The 23,504-nt window shown below is 35.5% G+C and overlaps 1 protein-coding gene across 2 annotated transcripts in view; it reads left to right on the forward strand.

The window, feature by feature from the left end:
* LOC149944075 (soluble guanylate cyclase 89Db-like) overlaps positions 1 to 23,504 on the forward strand; it is a 32,896-nt gene that overhangs the window by 6,670 nt on the left and 2,722 nt on the right. For both annotated transcript variants that reach the window (XM_090175982.1, XM_090175983.1), the window contains exons 2-10: positions 10,914 to 11,322; positions 13,698 to 13,882; positions 16,686 to 16,900; positions 20,934 to 21,106; positions 21,162 to 21,291; positions 21,348 to 21,494; positions 22,072 to 22,218; positions 22,406 to 22,574; positions 22,648 to 22,757. In XM_090175982.1, coding sequence (XP_090032108.1) covers positions 10,914 to 11,322; positions 13,698 to 13,882; positions 16,686 to 16,900; positions 20,934 to 21,106; positions 21,162 to 21,291; positions 21,348 to 21,494; positions 22,072 to 22,218; positions 22,406 to 22,574; positions 22,648 to 22,757 — 1,685 coding nt within the window. The remainder of the gene's footprint in view (positions 1 to 10,913; positions 11,323 to 13,697; positions 13,883 to 16,685; positions 16,901 to 20,933; positions 21,107 to 21,161; positions 21,292 to 21,347; positions 21,495 to 22,071; positions 22,219 to 22,405; positions 22,575 to 22,647; positions 22,758 to 23,504) is intronic.

Here is a 23,504-nt window from a genome sequence, read left to right on the forward strand (position 1 = left end):
TTTACAGAGTTTAAACACGTCGAATTTAAAGCGTTTAATCAAGAATATATTCAAGTTCACAGAGAATATAAAGCAGTCACTATAAAAAATATTTTGATGATTCCTTGAAGTTATTCTCCACTTACATCTTGTAGAAAATTAGACTTTCATAAATGGTAGATGACATTTTTACAAAATCTAACTGTCAGGGGTGGACCGTTAAATTTGTGGGCCCGGACTAACAGTGTTGCGGCCTCCCAGATTCACCCAAGTCTGGGAGTATCAGATGCATTTAGATCTCGGGGAAAAGGATAAATTAACCACCAAAATTTCAATTACTCATAAAAAATTCGATTAACTCTTTATTTCTGGATATTATTAACCACTATTATACGATTTAAAATGCAACAATTAAGTTTTTATTCGGATAATTTTCGGACATGGATATAAAATAAATTATCGGAAAATTTCTTATCCGAACCCCGAGCCCTAGCTGCATTTTGCAGGATATAGAGGTCGGGGACGGTTAATCATTAGCCATGTTTAAATTGATTTTTTCGGGAAAAAAATGTAAACAAAGAAATTTACCGTTTAATATTTCGGAAAATGATTAAAAAACATGTATTATTCGTAAAATTTTAGCTTTTTATCGAAAAAAACCTCGTTTTTCCGATTAATTTTACATATTTATAAAAAATTAATCGGATAATACAGAAATATAAATTACTCGATCAAAACATTTTACGAATAATTTTGGGAGCTTTATCTATTGAATAAAAGTTAACCATCCCCGACCTCTAGCAGGATAAATGGAAAATTTAACTTTTCTTAAATTTTTAATTTAAATTGTTTTAATTTTTTGGACCGCAATGATGGTCCTTTGATTGAGCGAGGCCCTGGGCTGCATCCCATAAAGACCATGCCTTAATCAGCCCCTGGTAACTGTAATTTTAAAACAAGTTGGCACCCCAAAATATGCCTCTCCTCGGAAGAATTGTCCCTAGTGGTATTAATTTCTCGAGACGACCCTTAAAGATATATCTCCGCAATTCAGAGTTATTTACTAAAAACGTAATCCTGGTTCTATCCCTCCCGGTATAAAATTTTAATTATAATTAAAATAATTGAGACGAAACAACCGATTTTAATTTATTCAGAATATTATAAATTAAGTAGTTACAACAGTGAGTTAGATGTACTAAAACAATGCACAATTGAATTTAACCCTTTTTACAGTACAAGTTTATCAGTTGAATATAATACGAAGCAAATTTTAATTAAATAAATATCTACAGAGGGTATTTGTATTTTTCTCGCATACGACATACTTGCGGCATCTTTAACGCTCATTTTATTTCAACACTCGCCCTTGATGAAGATACCGTAGAATGGCTATATTCGACATCTGGTAGTGGACGACTCGTAGACTTCCAGTTGACGTTCTGACACATACCGCATGAAAAAGATCAATGCCGTCCAATTTCCAATATCATATAATGACTCGCACACCCAGGAAATCAATGACTGCATTAGGAATCGTAGATATCCAAATATCCACACCAAATGTATTAACAAGAAGCAAAAACCTTACCATCAACAAAGCACATAGAGTCTCGGGTTCAAATCTCACCCAATGCGATCGCAAATTGATACTAAGACAAATACCGTAAACAATTGGGGAAAACCCCGCCATTTGGACGTTGAGACGTTTATCGTAACCCTCAGCACTCGGTCCGTCCCAAAAGTCAATAAGAAGAAGTTAGTGAGCATACGCAACACATTTAACACCCACAACCGCCATAACACGAAGTCAACATTCCCACATTACGCATAAACTTTACAATGATAAAATAAAACGTTAACGAAAAAAACAACCAAACCAAACCGCACCAACCGCAAATTTATCCGTTAACGCTCACCGTCAGACTGTGGTTTTGCCAACCTTTAAACTGCAAAAACGGTTTTTCGACTTTGCTCCGGTAACGCGTTCGCAGCCCACAGACAGACACACCCACACACACACACACACACACACACACACACCTTCACCCACACACACACACACACACACACACACACACACACACACACACACACACACACACACACACACACACACACACACACAGAGAGAGACAGACACGATGATTGTATAACCCCTCCTAGGGGACATAGTTCCCTCGGAGAGGTAATTACCACAAATGTAAACTATGTTGAATTAAAGCATTTTTTAAGAATTGCTTTTTAAAAGCTGGGTTCAATATAACCACATGTTTATATATTAGAGAGTTTCAGCAACCCATTTCTAGGTGTAAACGCGAACGTCTACGCCAGATCCAAGAAATTTATCCGACGTTGGGAACGTCGGGAACACAGGAATCCGGCATTTTAAAAAGCTGACGACGAATGAAACTAACAACAAAGTTAGTTAGGTCATACAGCACACAAAATGTTGTGTCACTTTTTTAGTGTTGTAAATCGGAAATTTTTTCGAAAAAAATAAAAAAGTTTTCATTCCATGATTAGTCTAATATTGTTTGCAAATTAAAAAAAAGTGGCATTATCGCCTCATTTTTTCGAATCTGAAAGTAAAACTAAACCTCTAGACTAGTTTAAACTGATTAACAATGTAACACTATTAATGTTTTGTAGTATGTTTTTTATTATTAGACATTTTATATCGATAAAAAGTAAAAAAATTAAAAACCCTTAAAAAGTAATTCATGTTTAAATTTTTTTTTCGATTTGCGGAAACTTTTCTGGAAAATTTTCCGCATTTTATTTTTCCGGGAAATTAACAACACACCTTTTTTCTAAATGAAGTTTTATTGGGTGCATATGGCATCGTGGCCTAAACATAATTTTTTTCAAACTTAGAAAGATGTTGTTCGTGGACTTGGTGCATGTGTCAACGTGGCCTTATCAGTATCCTATTTGAAACATAGATGGCACCGTATTTCACTTCGCTAGACGTAAAAAAATGTCAAAACCCTTTTGCTGGCACATGTTAATATGGTTAAGCATAGTGCCAAACGTAAGCACCTTTACCTATATTCAAAGTTTGAGCCCCGTATCTCAAATCTAATCCAAACTACGAAGAAAATTCGTGTAGGCTTATACAGGGTGTTTAAAATGGTTATGCAAATATTTGAAGGAGTTGTAAGGGGTGAGTTGAGAAGTATGCCTGTTTTACCCCATTTTCCTACGATGATTGAAAGAGCACCATAGAGCTTCAAAGTGTGGCCTACTAGCCCCTGGAAGTAAGCTGCAACAAGCGCAAAAGCAAGCAGCAGGGACTTTAAATACTGTTTAAGTTTACTTTTTTACGCTGGTTAACTCGATTTGTTTACAAAGTCCTTTTTTACCTATCACAGGATCCCAAACCTTAATGTTCGCATTTCCCTGCCGCTTGGTTTTGCGCTTGTCACAGCCTACTTCCAGGGGCTAGTAGGCCACACTTTGAAGCTCTCTGGCACTCTAACCAAGAAGCAGGGAAATGCGAACATTAAAGGGGCTGGAAAGTGGGGTTTTGAAAAACGTCATCCGTGACGTCATTAACGAAATTTGGCGCGTAGAACTACTTTTTCTCAAGTTCGCGAAGACGTAAACAGGCACCGCTGTGTTGAGATTTTTGTATGACGAAATCCAGCGTGGTCTTGGTTAGTGTTATAGCTGAGCTCGTAGGAAGTTTTCAAATTTCATTAATCTTTATTGAGATTTAGTTTAGTGAACAACAAATGTTTAACGAAAAATTCATTTGAGTGTTTCGGCCTGTTGTAAAACTCGTAAATAATAATTTTTTAAATTATTATTTACGAGTTTCATCGAATTTTGTAAAAAAACGCTAGATGAATCGAAGCCAATTTCTTAGGGCCTTGGTTTCACTGGAGCATTTTGATAAACCTTAGTACTACACCACAGTGTTTTGCCTTTTCCCACTTATCTAATTCGCCAACAAGAGATATTTTCGTATCATCACGTTTCCGTTTTTTATTTGAATTAAACTCGTTCATTAACATAATTATAATTAAATAAATATGAAAATACTAGAACCAAAACCACGTCCACGAAGGCCCGAATATCTTAGTTCGCGTATGAATACCTGTCATTAGTCTCTCTCGGGTCGCTCCTCACTATTTTCAAAACATCTCCGTCAGAGCCAAATTCCTCAAGCGGGGAAAAAAGGAAATAAAGCAGGGTCCGGATTTTTTTGGAGATTACACGTCACTAGACGATTTCAAAACCCCACTTTCCAGTCCCTTTAAGGTTTGGGTTCGTGTGATAGGTAAAAAAAGACTTTGTAAACAAATCGAGGTAACCAGCGTAAAAAGGTAACTTAAACAGTATTTAAAATCCCTGCTGCTTGATTTTGCACTCGTTGAAGTGTACTTCCAGGGGCTAGTAGGCCACACTTTGAAGCTCTCTGGCGCTCTTTTAACTCATCGTAGGAAAATGGGAAAAACAGGCATGCTTCTCAACTCACTCCCTACAACTCCTTAACATTTTTGCATATGCATAACCTTTTGAAACACCCTGTATAAGCCTTGGCACATGTTAATATGGTTAAGCATAGTGCTATACGTAGCCACCTTGTAACCCCTATGTCGGGAAGAGACGTAGACGCTCGCGTTTACGCTGAGACTCTCTATTATCTTAGACAGAAATGTCAATCTACACTATGGCTCGAAAACGTTTCCAATTCTAAAATGAATCACGGTTATCGCCGGTATTAATAGGACTAACGATGTAAAATGTACAAATTACACATTTAGTAATTAGTAAATATTTACGTATTTATAAACCATATTTTCAGTCTGTAATAGTTTTGGGACCTTCAATATTTTTTTCTTACCCAACGTCTCTTGAAAAACCACCGGGAGCTCGCGAAGGGGCATGTTTCAAGCGAGTTAAATTAACAATATGGATACCTCTCTCGTAAGTATAATAGGCGAAACTATAAAGTACAGGTGGTAGTCACGTGACTTTTTGAACAACTGCAGCGACATCTATCCTAAGAAATACGAACTAATATTCATTTTCTTTTGCTAATGACGGTTTAAGTTTTTATCGATTCATCTAAATTATCTAATTATTATTATTATTTAAAACATTTTGTAAAAGAAAGGTGTAAGTTAATTAGCTGTCTGCGGTATCTGGAAAGAATACATTTTTCTTTACCGTCGCACGGCCAACTATGAGCACAAATTACGAATCGAAGTTGGCTGTGAAATGGTAGTCACGTGATTTTGTTTTCCCATTTTAACAAGTTGGTTAAGACCATATTTACTTTATAGTTTCGCCTATTTATATAACTTCTGATACATCTAAAAACATAATTATCGTTATAATTGTAAGTATGACAAATGGCCTAGATTATCACCGATCTGATTTTCACAGTTATTGCGCAATCCAGGGTTAGTTCAGCACAGAGCCCCCTAGTGTCTAAAATATGCCCAAATAGAAATATACTAATGCCAAAGACAATAATATACTACCATAGGTATCATAATAAACATAAGTATTACACTTTCTATTCACCCAATACAATTTTTTTAATGGTAGTCGGTTTCGCCAATGACAACGTAAACCATTACGTACCGACGGACTGACAACTCTCCGCGAACTACTCCTATAGTATTTGGAGGATGCCCCGAAAATTGGCGACGGTCCGCCGGAAGCCTTTTCGACGGACCAGCCAAGGCCTATTGATAATTGAAATACTTTCTTAATTGTAAATAACGCTTACTTTTGGAAAATAATGATGAATTATTGAATCGGAATGTAAAAGTAACTATTATAAACACTGGATCCATTTCAGAAGTTAGATTTTTCTGAATTTCAAACCTAAACACGTGTACGCTCGTATTTCTCGCCATTAAACTAACCAACTATTTTGCCAACGGAAAGAGTAGGAAGGGACCAGTTTCCTGTTCGGAAACTTATTATTTCACAATCACTCCATGTTAAACTACCATTAACCGACTTCGTTCTGTGCCATACTTATGTTTATTATGTTACTTATGATCATACTCAGTTCAGTTGCGAGTCCAAGTCAGAGCTGTACGGGAGAGTCAGTGTTGAAAATAGGATCGCCTAGAAAATTAGCATTGAAACAATATAAGGAAGTGTCATACTTACGGTTATTATGCAACTTATGCTGAAAGGCAATACTTCGGAAATACAAAATTTTTAATTGTCGTACTTAAGCTCTTGAACCCGACATATCTATATAAAAACCCGAAAAGCGACCTTGAATGTCAACGGACAAGTTCATCCATCAAGGTTGACGGGCTTATTGGGCTTCAAGAGGGACTTTCTCGTATTTTGCAGACAATGGGTGTCAAACGGCGAAAGTGTCAATAAATATCAACAGAGGAGACACGTCAGATTGAAGTCGCTGATGACTTTTGTTGGGACATATATTTGGGTCATCTCTTTCGGAGCAGCGGCTAAAATCGTCGGAAGCGAACTTGGGAACAAATTGATGTCAAGGCGATAACAACTATTAGCGAACATCAGCCCTTATAGATATAAAGTTGCGTTATTTCCAGGCTAAACGTAAACAATGAGTACGCGTGGTGGCCATATATCACGTCCTATCAGTCAAGACATTTGGGAGTTCTCACTGTGACGTGTTTATTATTCGGGCCCCATTTCCTCCGAAATGTATCCAATATATTCTGACTCTTTATAACATCAGAAGTAGATAATTTAGCTCTCAGAGATAAGTAGATCTTACGAAAATAACTTGATACAATGTCGTAAATAGAGCGTTCTATAAAATCGGTGTGGTGTGCTTTCCCCCTTTTGAGTTCGGAGGAGGTGAAGGTTTGGCCGGTTTTTCAAGTGAGAGAAAAATATTTATCTGGGAAACCCGTAAGAAATTGAGAGCAGTCGATTTTTAGGAGTAGCGTAGTTGCTAGCCTAGTCGTCACTAATTTCCGGCTTTCCCCGCCGTTTTTCTTATTTTAAATGATTTTTGTAATAAATGTATGATAGGAAATAAGCAAAATACTAGTCCTAAATCCACGGGTTTCAAAAGAAACTTAGATCATGAACATATTCTAAACCCCAAACATACTTCAACACCTAGGGTCCCTCTTACAACTCCTAAAAGGTACGTCTCTAAAATATTCATATAAAGACAGGATATATGCCGAATTCTCTTAAACCAAAGAATAACAAACGTTGTTAGTCCTGCTGAACTAGCTCTATAGTCTGTATGAAAAGTTTGGCCGGTTTTTTGCCGATTTTATAGAACGCCTCTATTGGATTCAATTGAAATCAAGACAAATCCACTTAATTTAAAATTAACTAAAAGCGTTTTGATTCATGCAAATAATGACAGCGTTATGGGTTAATTTAAATTTTAGTTGGTTCCACTGACAGTCGCATCCAGTTTAAATACAATTCTGTTTGGAAGAAAAAAATTTTGATCAAGTTGAAACAAAAGTTCAATTTCATAAATTGTAATTGGATCAAATAAGTCATATTTTGGATCCAAATTTCTATAAAAATTGCATTTGGAACTATAATTTTTTTATATATTTATAAATTCAAATTTGATCCAACATTTTCTTATTGGATCTATCCCAGTAATTTATCGGATCTAGTTTCGACTAACGATGTAACGGTAATAGTTAGTGTAGGGAGCTGTAACCCGGCCACCTGTTTAAAGGCATTATAAGTCGCTAGAAGACTTGGGCCTAAGGTTGTTCCTTGGGTATTAACCTAGAACTTCGTTGGAATATTTAATTATTTATAGCCATATTTTTCTGATGTAATAGTTTTAGAAAATATCTATACGATGTATTTCATTTCTCAACATGTATTCTTCCATAACGTATCTTGTATAAGCAGCTGGAACCTGGGAGGGACCATGTCTTAAGCGAGTAACATTAACAGAATACCAACTTCTCCCATAAGATATATTCTATATACTACTGACACAATGAAACTTTTATTCATTTTCTATTTACTCTAAAAGGCCAAACAAATTACAAAGCATTGAACCCGCAGAGTATTTATATTTTAATCTGTCTCGTTGGTGATTATAATAAAAAGGTGGCGTAAACAAGGAGGATATGTTTAACCCTTTCCCCACTTGAAATTCTACCTAGTCCTTCCATCTTGGAGTTTTGGCCCTAGGCCTCGGTTCAATGTCGAAACGGCCACAAGTTGTTCTCCATTAAGATTGCATTAAGTAATACTATAAGTCTATAGTATTGTTCCATAAGTTTGTCACTTTGGGGAATATTTTACTGAGAACTAGTAACGGAGTGACGTCATCACAAGAAGAAAATCTCCCCCTAGCGAGGCGCTGTCAAAGGCTATGTGTGACACGGTAGCAAGGGGACGCAGAACGGGGACGAAGCCAGTAATGCAGTCTGTCGTGTGAATAGCTCTCAGTAAGACTTTTGCATGTGAATAATAGGAAGTGTCACACTTATGTAACAATATTATACACTTATGGTAATACTTACATTGGTTTCCCTTTACGAAATGCACCACAGGGGGCATACAGGTCAATATGCCCATTTCGTGAACTCTGAATACTTTAGTAAAGATATGGATTCAATGTCCAAATTCGGATCCAACTGGAAAGGCCGTATTTTCCATAAGACATTGTCTAATGTGCGTAAGGTTTTTGGACTTGCAAAGAACCCGCAAGAAGGTATTATGTTCAAGTGTTAAACTAAGATAAATTTGACCACATTTGTAGAAACCGGCCTTTCCAAAAAAATGTGCCTAGCAGTGTTCCTAAAAATTCACCTTTTTGGAGAAAAGTTCAGGCCAGTGGAAAATAGTGGCAAATTGGCAAAAAGTGGCTAATAAAGAAAAATTGCATTTCAAAGCTTAAAGAGTAATTGGAATTAAATTTTTAAAAAGTGTATTGTAAAAATATCTTAGTTTACACTGAACTTACAATGTTAGAATTAATTATTCCAAAAAAAATAACAGACAATTCTAATGTTAATCAGAATCTGACTATTCCTATGCATATACAGGGTGTTTCAAAAGGTTATGCCAAAATTTGAAGGAGTTGTAGGGGGTGAGTTGAGAAGCATGCCTGTTTTTCCCATTTTCCTACGATGAGTTAAAAGAGCGCCAGAGAGCTTCAAAGTGTGGCCTACTAGCCCCTGGAAGTACACTTCAACGAGTGCAAAATCAAGCAGCAGGGATTTTAAATACTGATTAAGTTACCTTTTTACGCTGGTTACCTCGATTTGTTTACAAAGTCCTTTTTACCTATCACACGAACCCAAACCTTAATGTTCGCATTTCCCTGCTTCTTGGTTTGAGATTGCTGCAGCCTACTTCCAGGGGCTAGTACGCCACACTTTGAAGTTATCTGGTATTTAACTCATCGTGGGAAAATGGGGGAAAACAGGCATACTTCTCAACTCATCCCCTAAATCTCCTTCAAACATTTGCCTAACCTTTGTTTATTTGCCTTATGTAGCCCAAATTTTAAGTTTCTGTGTTGAAATATTTTTTTATTATTATTTTATAATTTTCTGTGTTAAAAATATTTTGCTATTATTATTTTATAATTTTCTGTGTTAAAAATATTTTTTTATTATTATTTTATAATTTTCTGTGTTAAAAATATTTTTTTATTATTATTTTATAATTTTCTGTGTTAAAAATATTTTTTTATTATTATTTTATAATTTTCTGTGTTAAAAATATTTTTTTATTATTATTTTATAATTTTCTGTGTTAAAAATATTTTTTTATTATTATTTTATAATTTTCAGTGTTATCAATTTGGTACTCTAGTAATTAGGTAAACAACGGTTTTTCGTACACTATAAAACTCTTTTTATTTTTAAAATAAAAAGAGTTTTATAGTGTACGAAAAACCGTTGTTTACCTAATTACTAGAAAAAAAATTTTCAGTGTTAAAAATATTTTTTATTATTATTTTATAGTTTTCAGTGTTAAAAATATTTTTTTATTGTTATTTTATAACTTTCTGTATTAAAAATATTTATTGGCCACTTTTGGCCAGATTGGCCACAAAATTCACTTTTGTCCAGGCCGGAATTTTACACTATTTTCCACACTATTGTCCCCCTGGAAATTTCCTCCTCGGAACACTAGTGCCTAGGCTCCTAAATTGCATTGTAATTTTCTATCAAAGTCGAATTAAATCTGAAATTGTTTTGAAACATTTTAAAATCAAAATTGTTTTGAAACATTTTAAAATCAAAATTGATTTACCATTTTCGTAAGGATTTTTACCTCTTATTCACGCTTATTTCGTATAACGTGACTTTGTAACTTCAGAGACAACAAAAACGTGTATCATTGAATATTTTTCGCATTTAACTATATACCAAAACCAATAGTCTTCCCACATACCTCCCGATTATAAAGTATTGAATGAAAGCTAAACGAGCGACATATAAAATTGCCGCGAGCACGGCTATAGGAGACTGCACACTGAGCTTCCCTGAAAAAGCTATTAGGAAAATGTTTGCAGTTCGCTAATGGAGAAAATATAGGCTCTCGTCGGCCACAATCAGGAATCCGTGGCTGGGAATTCCAAGCAGTTGTATCTCATCTCTCGTTACAAGCCGCGATCTCCGTACTTTCCCTCCTCGCGCGTGATACACGTGCTTTGTGGATCGATACGATCCTTCTCCTCTCCACCGTCCCACGAGCGCTCCTCAAATCATCGCCAAGGACCCGAAACTGACCGGTGTAACAAGAAGAAGCGACGGAATATCGAATAGCCGCGCCGGGATAGTGGCTAAAAGTTAACAAGAGAAGAGGCACTTTTATCTCCGTCTCTCTCTTTGGCTCTTATAGTTGTCTTGGAGAGTGGCCAACGCGGATGTGATAGGCCTATAGTCTCTTGTTTAGCGAGCGTAAGACACTTGTAGGATTCCGTGAACACTTAAAAACCTTTAAACAAATCCCGGTAGGCAAGATGTACGGTATGTTGCTGGAAAGCGTCCAGCATTACGTTCGTTCCGAGATGGGTGAGGACGTTTGGAGAAAGGTTCTGGAGGAAACCGGCTACAAGAACGTGGTATTTACCACCCGACAGATCTATCCCGAAAGTCTCATGCCAGCCTTGGCGGCGGCCTGTACCAGAAACTGCGAACCGCACGGTGACGAAGACTACCTGTTCTTCTTCGGACAATGTTTCGTCATGTTTTTCAGTCACTACGGCTACGACAACTTGATCAGAGCCACCGGAAGATACTTCAGGGATTTCTTACACGGTATTGACAACCTGCATCATCAAATACGATTCAGTTATCCCAAAATGAGAAGTCCGTCTTTCTATATCGAGAAAGAGGATCCAAGTGGTTGCACGCTCCATTACAGGTACGTTGATTAGAGGTTTCTGGAACATTTCACTAAAAATTAAATAACAACAATACATTGATCCTTGACATTTTTAGACCATTCCCTGAAAAATAATATTTTGTTCATAATCAGCCCCATAAATTTAAAATGCCCACTTTATGGCCTTAGACTACCGTACAATTAACAATAATAATTAGGGCTGTGCGAATATTCGATCATCAAAAAAGGCCGAGTACTCGAATTCGACCTCGAATAAGTAATTGGAGAATACTCGTCGATTAGCGAGTACCAAAAAATTGCATATTCGGGTACCCGATTACTCGAAAAAGCTGCTCTCTAAACTCGTCGAGTATTTGTTTTTTCTATCCTCGTTGCTTCAAAGTTCAAAGAGGGGTTTTTGCAACTTTTTGGGGGGCAATAAACGGTACCTAAAAAGTTGTCGAAACTGTTGTTCATTCAAATTAAAGGGATATTTTTCTGCATTGAAAGTTACTTTATACTCCTTTTAAATTTAATTTAATAATTTCTTAAATAAAACCAGCTCCTAATCAAGTACTCGATAACCCGACTCGTTAAAAATATTACTCGAGGTTTTTTTAGTTACTCGACTCTAATAAGATAAAGTTTACCCTTAATCAAGTACTCGATTACTCGACTCGACTTCAATATTATTCGACTCGAATACTCGATGAAAACAAATTTGATACTCGATAACCCACTCGATAGCCTAAAACGACTAATCGCACAGAACTAATAATAATTATACTTTGAACCATTGATGTAGGCTTATGTTCTTTCATTGTGTGCTCTACGAAATAATAGAGTACGTTTTTTGATCAGTCTTTTGGTGATATTGTTTGGAAATACACAAATATAAAACCTTAGATGTTTAAATCTCTAGTGTGTAAAAGTTAAATCAAAACCATATAAACACCCTGACAGTAAACCACTACATCAGTGGTTTTCAACCTTTATTTTTCGTGGAACCCTTCTCTATCAGAAACAAAATCAGCTGAACCCCTGAAATTTTAGGAATTAAATACTATCTCGGGAGTCGGTGGACAAAGCCCTCAGCGTTTGGAAAACCAATTTTTGAAAACCAGATTTCAAATAAATCATATTTTTATTTATAAAATTTAATAATATTTATAATTATTTAAAAACAAAACTGCAGAATTATCAATTTATTAATCAAAACAACACAAATATAAAGTATAAATGCTAAAACCACAATGACTTTAAATTCTAAACTCTTTTTTAAACAACCATTTTCCAAAGAATCTAAATTATATTACCTAAATCAGTTTAAGATTGGGTTAAAAGAAGCTTTGATTTTTAAACGCAATACACAATCTAGTTTTCCATCAATATAAAATACCAATTTTTTTACTGGACTGTGGTTTGCCAAATTAGAAAAATGATTGGTTCCCGAAGTTACAATTTCAATGGTTCTTATTACGAGTGCAGGACATAGGGAATCGATAACGTATCCATAAAGATAGTTTTCCAAAAATAAATAATAAAATAAAATTATAATATTTTTAAACGATCGATTCCGAAAGTAAGTGGGTGGAAATTTCCTACTCCTCTTTTGCGAAGTGTTACTTCCCCTATGTCATGGCGTCGTCTATTCCGTCGTCTGCTTTCCCACTCGTCCAAATTAAGGGAAGACGTCGGGGCAGACGACGCTTTGACGTATTGAAGTGAGTGAAATCTGACTTTCGAAATGTATCTATTGAACCTTGATATTGGTCAACAAAAGTAATTTTCTGTTAGTTCTTAAGCTTTTAATGCAACTATACATTATAAAGCAATTATGTTTTAAAGTTGGAAATTAATTCGCTTATAAAGGGTTAAAACAACTTTAAACCATAAATATTTGTCAAATAAACCCTTAAACTTCTGGTTTAAGACTTATTTATTTTCCGTTATCGACCACTAAATCGTATGTTCTGAAAATATAATGTTTAATCGTAATGTTATAAATTCAAATAGTTAAACATAAATTTTCTGATATTATAACTGAAATGCCTAATGATTTTATACCTGAGTCATTATGTTAAGATATTAGGCTCTAATTTCACAATGTTCGGAATAAAATATCTCGAGATTTTAATATTAGAGCCCAAAACCCTTATGATCTGATAATATAATAGTAATTTAAATAAAAGATCATTCATAGCCGATTATAGAGTTTGTGCTGCCGCGACTGGACACATAACAGGTTTGTCTATGGTTTCTCTTTATACTGTCAAAGCTGATAATTTTCACATAGATCTGGCAACAATTTTCAACAGGGGGGCAAGACAGTCAGAGATGGGTTTATTTAAGCGCCTAGTTTAATTTTGTAAAAAGTGACAACTTTGTGAGCCAGATATTGTATTCAATTTCAGATCCAAAAGGAATGGATTCGCGTCGTACGTGAAGGGTCAGCTACACCAGATCGCCAGTTCATTCTACGGCCTTGACCTGGACGTCGAAGTGCAACAAGTCGAGGAGGGTCCTGCGGGAAGTCACGTAGTGTTCGAGTTAAAGTTCGACAACAGTCCGTGCAGACTGGACGGCGATAACCCCCAAGGTCGGAACATCTTTAATGTACTTTCTGATACCCCGCGAAGCGAAGCAATCACATTTAACTACTAACCGCCTTTTTGGAGCCGTAAATCGTTATTTTATTACCCTTAAAATCCTTCCTCCAAACCTGATAAAAAATTGGGATTAAAATCTTTTACGGTCAGCAAAGCCATCGGAACTCTAACCATTCTTAACGTTTAGATCAGGGTAAGGCCTACTTCCAGGGTTGGGAATAACCCAAAAACCCGGTTTATTTGGTTTAAACCAGGTTTTTTTGGTTTAAATAAGTTTTTTTTGGTTTAAATCAGTTTTTTTTAAACACTTCCTTACTTTACTTTTAATCTATTTTTCGCTTTTGTTTAACCGTGCATACATATTGCCAATCAACTAAATATTAATATGAGTATTATTACAAGTCTCACGTGACCAGAACAAAGTTTTAGTTTCGTTTTTTACAAGTCTCACAAGAACAAAGTTTTAGTTTGTTTCATTTTTGATTTTGTGTAAATGCAGAGTGACCAGGAAAATGCCTCGAAAATGTTATAGAAAAAATAGGAAATTTTCAACACAAGAACAAAGTTTTAGTTTGTTTCATTTTTGATTTTGTGTAAATGCAGAGTGACCAGGAAAATGCCTCGAAAATGTTATAGAAAAAATAGGAAATTTTCAAGCGAATTTAAGGAAAATATAGGAAAAACCATAAGCAAAAATAAGGATTCTTATCGAAAAACCGTAGATAAAATTAAGTGAAATATAGGATGAAGAAGGGTACACGGCGATATTATATACGACGGGTTATATACTACATTAGAAAAGCTAACGGGTGAATAGGAAGGTATTGAAAATAAAGGAAATGTGGTCGCCTTGTAAGTGTTTTAGAAATGTAATCATTTCGGTTAGAAAATTTATAAACATTTTGGAATAATTTTTAGTTAATTAAAAAAAACAAAATATAAAAAAACCATTGGTTTTTAAAAAAATAACTTGGTTTAAACCATGATTTAAACCATGGTTTTAACCAGTGTGATTTAAACCAGCCAACCCTGCCTACTTCTATTATTTACTTAGGACCTAACATTATTCGTATCTCTGACGGGCATTACCGGCGAAATAGTCAGTCACTATTATCAATCATCGTCTATTAAAGCGTGTTATCTCGAAGTGCGCAGCGGAACTCGTAAAGAGCGATATTAGAGAAGAAAAGTCGATTTCTAAGTCAAGGTCAGTCTGCCCCGATGGCCGAGTTGGGGTTTACGGAGTTGATAGGTCTACCGAGATTTGTACTTTATACGAGCGTAACTCTATATTAAATAAAGGCTGAAGGCCATTTCTACCATCAAGACGAGTCTTCTTATTTTCCGACAGAGTAAACGGTAAAGAGTGCGGAAATTCAAGGCGAATTTCCTTCCAGTAAACACTCGTATATCTCCCAGGCTGGCTTACTCGCCTCGAATCTTTTCTCTTCGCTAACCTTCGTTTGTCGAGCGCGGCTTTCATTAATCTCTCCGGGTCTTATTGGAAATTCCATAAAGAGACTACCCACGACCAAGCCAATAACCGTATCTAGGTTTACCGACCTTTAGATTCACTTAGAGAGCGGACATGAGAGACTGCGAAGGACACTGGAATTACTTATTGATAGTGTGGTCCGAAGACCCCCTGCTATTTCGCTATTTCTTTACCAGGGCGATTCTATTGAAAGTGGAGATTTGTCTCAGTACGTTTCTCATTATAGAAAATAAATATAAATTACAGAAGTAATTTGTAAGTAATGTCGAATTTATACAAAAGTAGTATCGCTTATTACTAAAGCATGCAAGTGTCGGCTAGACGTGAAGTAGCTCTTTTTTCAACAGATGTCGCTAGCGTCGAAATCAAAACAAGATGCTTGAGGTACATTTTGACCCAAAAGGCGGGACATAAAAGTACCCCTCGCGTTGATTGGATCGTTTTAAATTGGACAATAGCTTAAATTATAGTAATTTTTAAGAATATACTTAATATTGGATATATAATTTAGATTGGATATATAATTTAGATTAAAATCCACTAAGTAGAGTATAAGTTGTGTAATTATAATACTCTACAATGGTTCTCTGACGACGTTATTGTTTCGCTATTTTGAACTTTAGCTTCCTATTCCATTTATAGATGGCACCACGATCTCCAGTAAAGTCGTTTTTTCAAAGAATCGGATAGATTCAGTGCCATCTCTATAACAATGGCCCGAGGTGGTAGTCACTTAAGTAATCAGGTGTACAAATCATAGATAATCACGGGAATCAACTTAAAATAATCACCGGAAATCACTGGTAATTACCGATTTTTTTAACGAAAATCAGTAATTAGGTATACAAAATATTTACGAGTGACTACCTCCTCGCAATGACCTTATCATAATACAGATGGCAATGATAGAGCCGACTGTTGCTTTAAGCTAGGAGCAACAAACACAAGGAGAACGCAGCTAGCCTTTAAACACGGTAACGAAAGGTTGTGTACGAATTTCATTGGACGAGCGTCACGAGCCTTTACGCTGAACGTTTTACGGAAAGGTGGAAGACAATTTCCAAATTTTCCCCTTCCGACGGCCGCAGGCGCTTAAGCCTCTAACCAATAAAATATGTACACAATAAAACGCACGACTTTAGACGGGTTGCGTTCTCCTTGTGTGGGGTGTTGTGTTTGTTGCTCTTAGCTTTAAGGGAGTAATTAAAAGCTTTGAATAAAACATATAAACTACGTTCAATCTCGCAGCAATTAAACGAATAATAACCTCAACTGAATTTTACGTTCTACCTGTCCAGAGTCCGGAACTTTGCACACCCCCGATCTGGACCCAGTGTGCACCGACTCCTTCTTCAGACTGTTCCCGTTCGGACTGGCCTTCGATCGCGACATGAAGCTGTTGGTGGTCGGCGACAAGACCAAAGAACTCTTCGGGAACAAAATGTTGGTCAAGAAGAGCGTCGACCATTACTTTCATCTTCACAGACCAAGGATGAACTTCACCTGGGACACGGTACACGAAAATTTTTTACATACTAGTCAATTCCTACATTTAAAAAAAAAATTATGTGAAAAAAAAGTACTAGCGTCGAATTTCATTTTGTTGCCACTAGGAGCGCATATTCTGATAATTCGTAGCCTGCTTGTAGGTGTGGCCTATTTTCATTGTCATTGTAACGAGATTATGTCGGTCATGGTAATCACGAGATACGCGATGGCGTGGTATTTTGCGTCGTTTATCTGTGACGTATAATAGTGTCATGGCGCCTGTTTTAAGGTGAGCTACGACGTTACTATCAAGCACCGAATATTTATTAAAGCAAGTGTCGGCTCGACGTGTACTAGCTCTTCAAAACAAGCTACATTTTGACCCAAAAGGCGGACATAAAAGTACCCCTCGCGTTGATTGGCTCGTTTGTAAATTTGACCATAACTTAAATTATAGTAATTTTTAACAATATATTTATATGGGATACATAATTTAAGTTAAAGTTCACTAACAAGGAAACGACCCAAGGTGATAATCACCGATTTCGTTCAAAGTCGGGTATAATGTACACCTCCATGTAACTTGAAAAACCTGCAAGGGAAAAGTTGCGACGGGCTTTCGTTTTGCCATGGCAACCGAAAACGTTTTTGACAACATGATTTGGAATTATTTCCATTGAAAACATGGGAATCTGAAGAATTTTAAGGGTCCCCCAATTGACCAAATTGCATTTAAACTTGATTAAATATAATTTTTAAAATCAATTGAATTTTTTTAACTTTTTTGAAATTTTCAAAATGTTTCATTTTTTAAAAGGTTTCACAGGGGGGACCCTTAAAATCCTTCAGATTCCCATTTTCAATGGAAAAATCCCAAATCATGTTGTCAAAAACGTTTTCGGTTGCCATGGCAAAACGAAAGCCCGTCGCAACTTTTCCCTTGCAGATTTTCAAGTTACATGGAGGTGTACATTATACCCGACTTTGAACCAAATCGGTGATTATCACCTCGGGTCGTCTCCTTGTAAGTACAGTATAAGTTGTCTGATTATAAAAATTAAAAATGGTTCTCTGACGACGTTATTGTTTCGCCGTTTTGAATTTTAGCTTCTTTTGTCATAATAGATGGCACCACGCTCTCCAGTACAGTCCTGTTTTTGAAGAATCAGATATATGCATTGCCATCTTTAATAGCAAGGGCCTTATCATAATACCGGTAGCAATGATAGAGCCGAATGTTGCTTTAAATATTTAAAGCCAACCCAAATCAATAGTGACAAAGTACCAACTTTTAAACTACCGCTATTTTATAACCCTTGGAAAACTATCTAGTAAAAAAATGTCAATTTTATATTTAGTTGAACAAGGTCGTCGTAATTGAAATGGCGCCATAACAACGCGTCCTTGAATAATATTCCGAATAATGGACTTAAGGGAGCATTTCTGGGTTCAAATAAGAATGCGTTTAATTCCTTCAGAAAGGAAGATATGTTCCGCTTGCCCGATCAACGCGTGAATCACTGTTAGCTCTTATTTTTTTCCTGAAACCATCTTCCGAATCTCGCTGGTTATCAAGATCCAAAAAACCAGTCTAGGAGAAAAGGCGAGACGCTATAGTTAATAACATACGTGCGAAAATGCCAATGAAAAGGGATAGAGATTGTTATTGCGGTTACGAGTCGGATGCGAGAGCGTTGGACAATGAATAACGAGTTGGGAATTCACCGTTTACCGCTCTCTCAAAGTCAATGACTTTTAAAACAAATATTATAACGCAAATATTATTTCATACATACAATATTTTCGACAAAAATTTCAAAAGCAAAATGTTAGTGGGGACTGTTTTGGTAAATACGTTTATTGCTGTAATATCTAGTACTACAATAGACCAAATCATACCTTTATAAGTGTAGACTGTGTAGTATAGTTAATTAATCACGGTTTTCATTAGATTAATAATAATAATAATAATAATAATAATAATAATAATAATAAACTTTTAAACTTAATGATACTTGTAATTTATAACAGAATATAACATGTAAATATGTTCCTCTCTAACTTCGAATACATTTAACGCCCCAAATCTTAATAAAAGACATCATAAAAAAATAATAATAACAATAATAAGGTTTTATTTAGTTATTTACATTCAAATTAGAAGAGGAAAATCGGCTAAGTCAGTGACTTATATCAATTATTATATTTTATTATTTTATATTGCCAAAAACAATAAAGGGAGTATAGAGTAGGATGTTAGATCAACGAATGTTTTTGCCCTTAGAAGCACTGAGATATATTTCAAAATATTAATTTAAATTAATCGGTTCTTGGGTCAAATAATTTATTTTTGGCCAATAGGACCGCTGATTGTTGAGTTTTAAAATGAATAGATTATAGGAGCCTTAAGTAAAATTGGGCCATTAGTACTATACCGGAGTGCAGATTTGTCTTAGCGTATAATTGGGACTTGAAATTAAATACTACATCCAATTTTTCAAAAATTGTATATTTACTTTAAAGGGAATATAACCCCCAACTTGTTTTTTATTGGAAAATAAAAAATATTTTTAATTACCTCCCGCAGAAAACCACCAAACGGTGTATAATGGTCAATATTGTATCCCTTTGGACATGCTGAAATAAATTCTAGATGTTATATTCCCTTTAAGGGGCGTATATTTTCCTATTATTCCCAAATGACCCTATAAAATCTTATAATTAAATTTTATCCTACATTTCTAATATTTTTCGCATATTCGGTTAAAACCCATTTGGTAAATTTTTAAAAGATTGACACACCAAAAAGAAATATATTTAATTAGATATTTTTCTAGATAAGCAATGACCCTCGCGAAAATGTAAATCATGAAGGAGCAGATTCGAAATATTTCGAATTATCTTTTCTGATCTGCCTTACGTTGTCATGACTCCTTTTAAATACACGCTTTAAAACTTCCGTATTTTAATCCTTTAAATTTGTAATTTAGTACTATAATTATCCTATAATTTTGTAGTTTAGTCCTATAATTATCCTATAATTTTGTAATTTAGTCCTATAATTATCCTATAATTTTGTAATTTAGTCCTATAATTATCCTATAATTTTGTAATTTAGTCCTATAATTATCCTATAATTTGGTAATTTAGTCCTATAATTATCCTATAATTTTGAAATTTAGACCTATATTTATCCTATAATTTTGAAATTTAGACCTATATTTATCCTATAATTTTGAAATTTAGTCATATATTTATCCTATAATTTTGAAATTTAGACCTATATTTATCCTATAATTTTGAAATTTAGTCCTATATTTATCCTATAATTTTAAAATTTAATCCTATAATTATCCTATAATTTTGAAATTTAGTCCTATAATTATCCTATAATTTGGAAATTTAGTCCTATAATTATCATATAAATTTAGAAATTTAGTCGTATAATTATACTATAATTTGGAAATTTAGTCCTATAATTATCCTATAATTTTGAAATTTAGTCCTATATAATTAACCTATAAATTTGAAATTTAGTCCGATAATTATCCGATAATTTGGAAATTTAGTCCTATAATTATCCTATAATTTGGAAATTTAGTCCTATAATTATCCTATAATTTGGAAATTTAGTCCTATAATTATCCTATAATTTGGAAATTTAGTCCTATAATTATCCTATAATTTGGAAATTTAGTCCTATAATTATCCTATAATTTGGAAATTTAGTCCTATAATTATCCTATAATTTGGAAATTTAGTCCTATAATTATCCTATAATTTGGAAATTTAGTCCTATAATTATCCTATAATTTGGAAATTTAGTCCTATAATTATCCTATAATTTGGAAATTTAGTCCTATAATTATCCTATAATTTGGAAATTTAGTCCTATAATTATCCTATAATTTGGAAATTTAGTCCTATAATTATCCTATAATTTGGAAATTTAGTCCTATAATTATCCTATAATTTGGAAATTTTGATCCCTTAATTCTCACATATATTGGGAACCCTTGACACGAGATTAATGACTTCATATATGTCTACACTTGCAGGTCATGACCCTACAGAAAGTTGTCATTGAACTGGAATGTCAGAACTCTCTGTACGGAACGGTGAAAGACGACGAGGATCGAAGGCAAAGTAACACCGTCAAAAACTTACTTCTGAAGGGCCAAATGAGATACATTCCAGAATGGGACGCCATGGTCTACTTATGCGTTCCTCTGTAATATTCGCGTATTTATGGTCATTTCCAAAGTTAACCGTAAGCAATTTAAAAGGCTAAGCAACATTCAAGAGATCCAAGAAGTGGGGCTGTACTTAACCGATCTGTGTCTGCACGATGGTAGCAGGGAACTGGTCCTGGCGGGATGGCAACACGCGGCCAAACTGGAAGTCTCCTACGAGAAGGTAATCGTCACCGCGGTTAGACTTTTCGCGTTTTGGTTGAACAGTTTTTTCCTTAGTTGGAAGCCAGGAGCCGAGAACTTGAGGACAACTTGTCCAAACTAGACGAATGGCGGCAACGTAGTGACGAACTACTCTATTCCATGATACCCAAACAAGTAGCTGCCAAACTTAGAAACGGAGTAGACCCTATCAACACTTGCGAGGTACAAATAAATTAAGAAAAAGTAAGCTGTCGTGTTGTAAAACGATTTTGACGCGTCACGGTGATGACACAGTAAAAATGGTGGCTGATAAAATATTGGTAAACACCGGATCTGTTTTCGTGAATCAGCATGATAACGTAATAGCAAGAAGTTATATATGTATAAGAACGTTGAACAAAATTGCATCGCTTGGGCTATGATGCAATCGGTTTCAGAATAACTCCGCCCTAAAATCCGCTTGCAGCGCGCTTGAAATAGAAACGGTTTTATATTTAATCTTTAGCGCGCGCCACACGTGGTTTTTTTGGGCGGAGTTATTCTGCAACCGATTGCATCATGGCACCAGGCGCCAATTTGATCGTTCAACGTTCTTATACATATATACGTTCTTGGTAATAGTGACAACACCAATAGAAGAGCCTGTGACTTTGACGTAATCACTTGGGAAAAACGTGCCAGTGCTTACCACTTTTTGTTAAATCTCATTTTACACCACGATACGACTCCGTACCTTTCCTCCACCCAAAAATCAAATACTTTAGAAGTACTATAACTAATTCTCGGTAACTATTCGAAGACATTCAGTAACGTAACGGTGCTATTCAGCGAGTTGGTGCAATTCTCCGAGCTTTGCGAAGTTCTAACACCGCTAGAAGCCGTTGGCTGTATTAATGAAGTTTTCTCGCAAATTGATCAGATTATTGACAAGTACGATGTATATAAAGTATGAAAGATTAATGACTGATATCAGAAGTGTATAATATACATTTTACGAGAGAAGTATCTAATATAAATCGAAGTAATACCATAGTAAATGTACAAATTCTTATAGCGTAGACCGGATACTTATATCTTAACAGATATATTATACACTTAACTATTGACTAGGCTTAACTAAATATATTTGAAAGGTGGAAACAGTAGGTCAAGTGTACATGCTGGTCAGTGGAGCGCCGGAAAGGAACGAAAACCACGTAGAGAACGTGGCCAGAGCTTCACTGGACATACTGTCCTTTATCGAGAAGTGTTCCATTGAGCCGATCAAAAAACTAAACAACATTGTGCTAGCACTTCGATCAGGTAACAAAAGAATTCAGTTTGGGATTTCTAAAGATTGGTGATTTTTGAACTGAGTGAAACTTTAATTGTACAGGAATTCATACGGGACCAGTGGCGGCTGGAGTTGTGGGTCGAAAAATGCTGAGATATTGCTTTTTCGGAGACACCGTCAATACAGCATCTAGGATGCAAACGCACGGAGAAGTAATTTTATTGTACCCTCATAAGTAACAACAGGAAAGTATATATGTATATACTTGGAATGTTTAAACACGGCCAACTTTGATTTCTCGCGCATCTCTCGCGCTACAGCGGCCATCTCATTCGTTGACGTTTCTGTGTTAACCTATGAGCAAAAGATGTGTATGACGTCAGCGCCCCTAGCGGATTATTATTTTTAGTATAGTTTTTACATTGAAGACAATATAACCACCGAGCGTGGCGCTGAACTCCTACACATTATAGTACAGTTTATAGGGGGAAAATCCTTGCTCGCGGAATTTCTACGAATGTGTTGGCCGTAGTAGCGCGAACAGCGCGTGATCAAAGTTGGCCGTGGTTTAAAGAAGACAATATGATTCCCATGGAAACGGGCGTGGTTCACAACGGAGATTTTTCGTACGGGACTAGGAGTCAAGTCTACATTAAGCCTTGGCGGAACTAGATCACTGTCGTGAATAACGTGATAAATTCTCCTTGACCTTCAGTGTGATAAATAATTGGGTTTTCTATTTTCCGAGTGAGTGTCCGCCATTTTAGTCCCATAGCGCGTTCTTCTTAGCGCTTTTGTCCCATTGGGTCGATTCTCATTCAACCGAATCCCATTCGACCGACATTTTGTTTGCTCACAAGTGAAAGCATGAAACCTAAACTAACTTACCTAACCTTACCTAACCTAACCTAAAATAACATAACCTAACCTAACCTAACCTAACCTAATCTAAAATAACC

Source organism: Leiobunum rupestre, chromosome 5 (genome assembly GCF_980474605.1).
Source record: "Leiobunum rupestre chromosome 5, qqLeiRupe1.1.hap1, whole genome shotgun sequence".
In the NCBI taxonomy this organism is placed as follows: domain Eukaryota; kingdom Metazoa; phylum Arthropoda; class Arachnida; order Opiliones; family Sclerosomatidae; genus Leiobunum; species Leiobunum rupestre.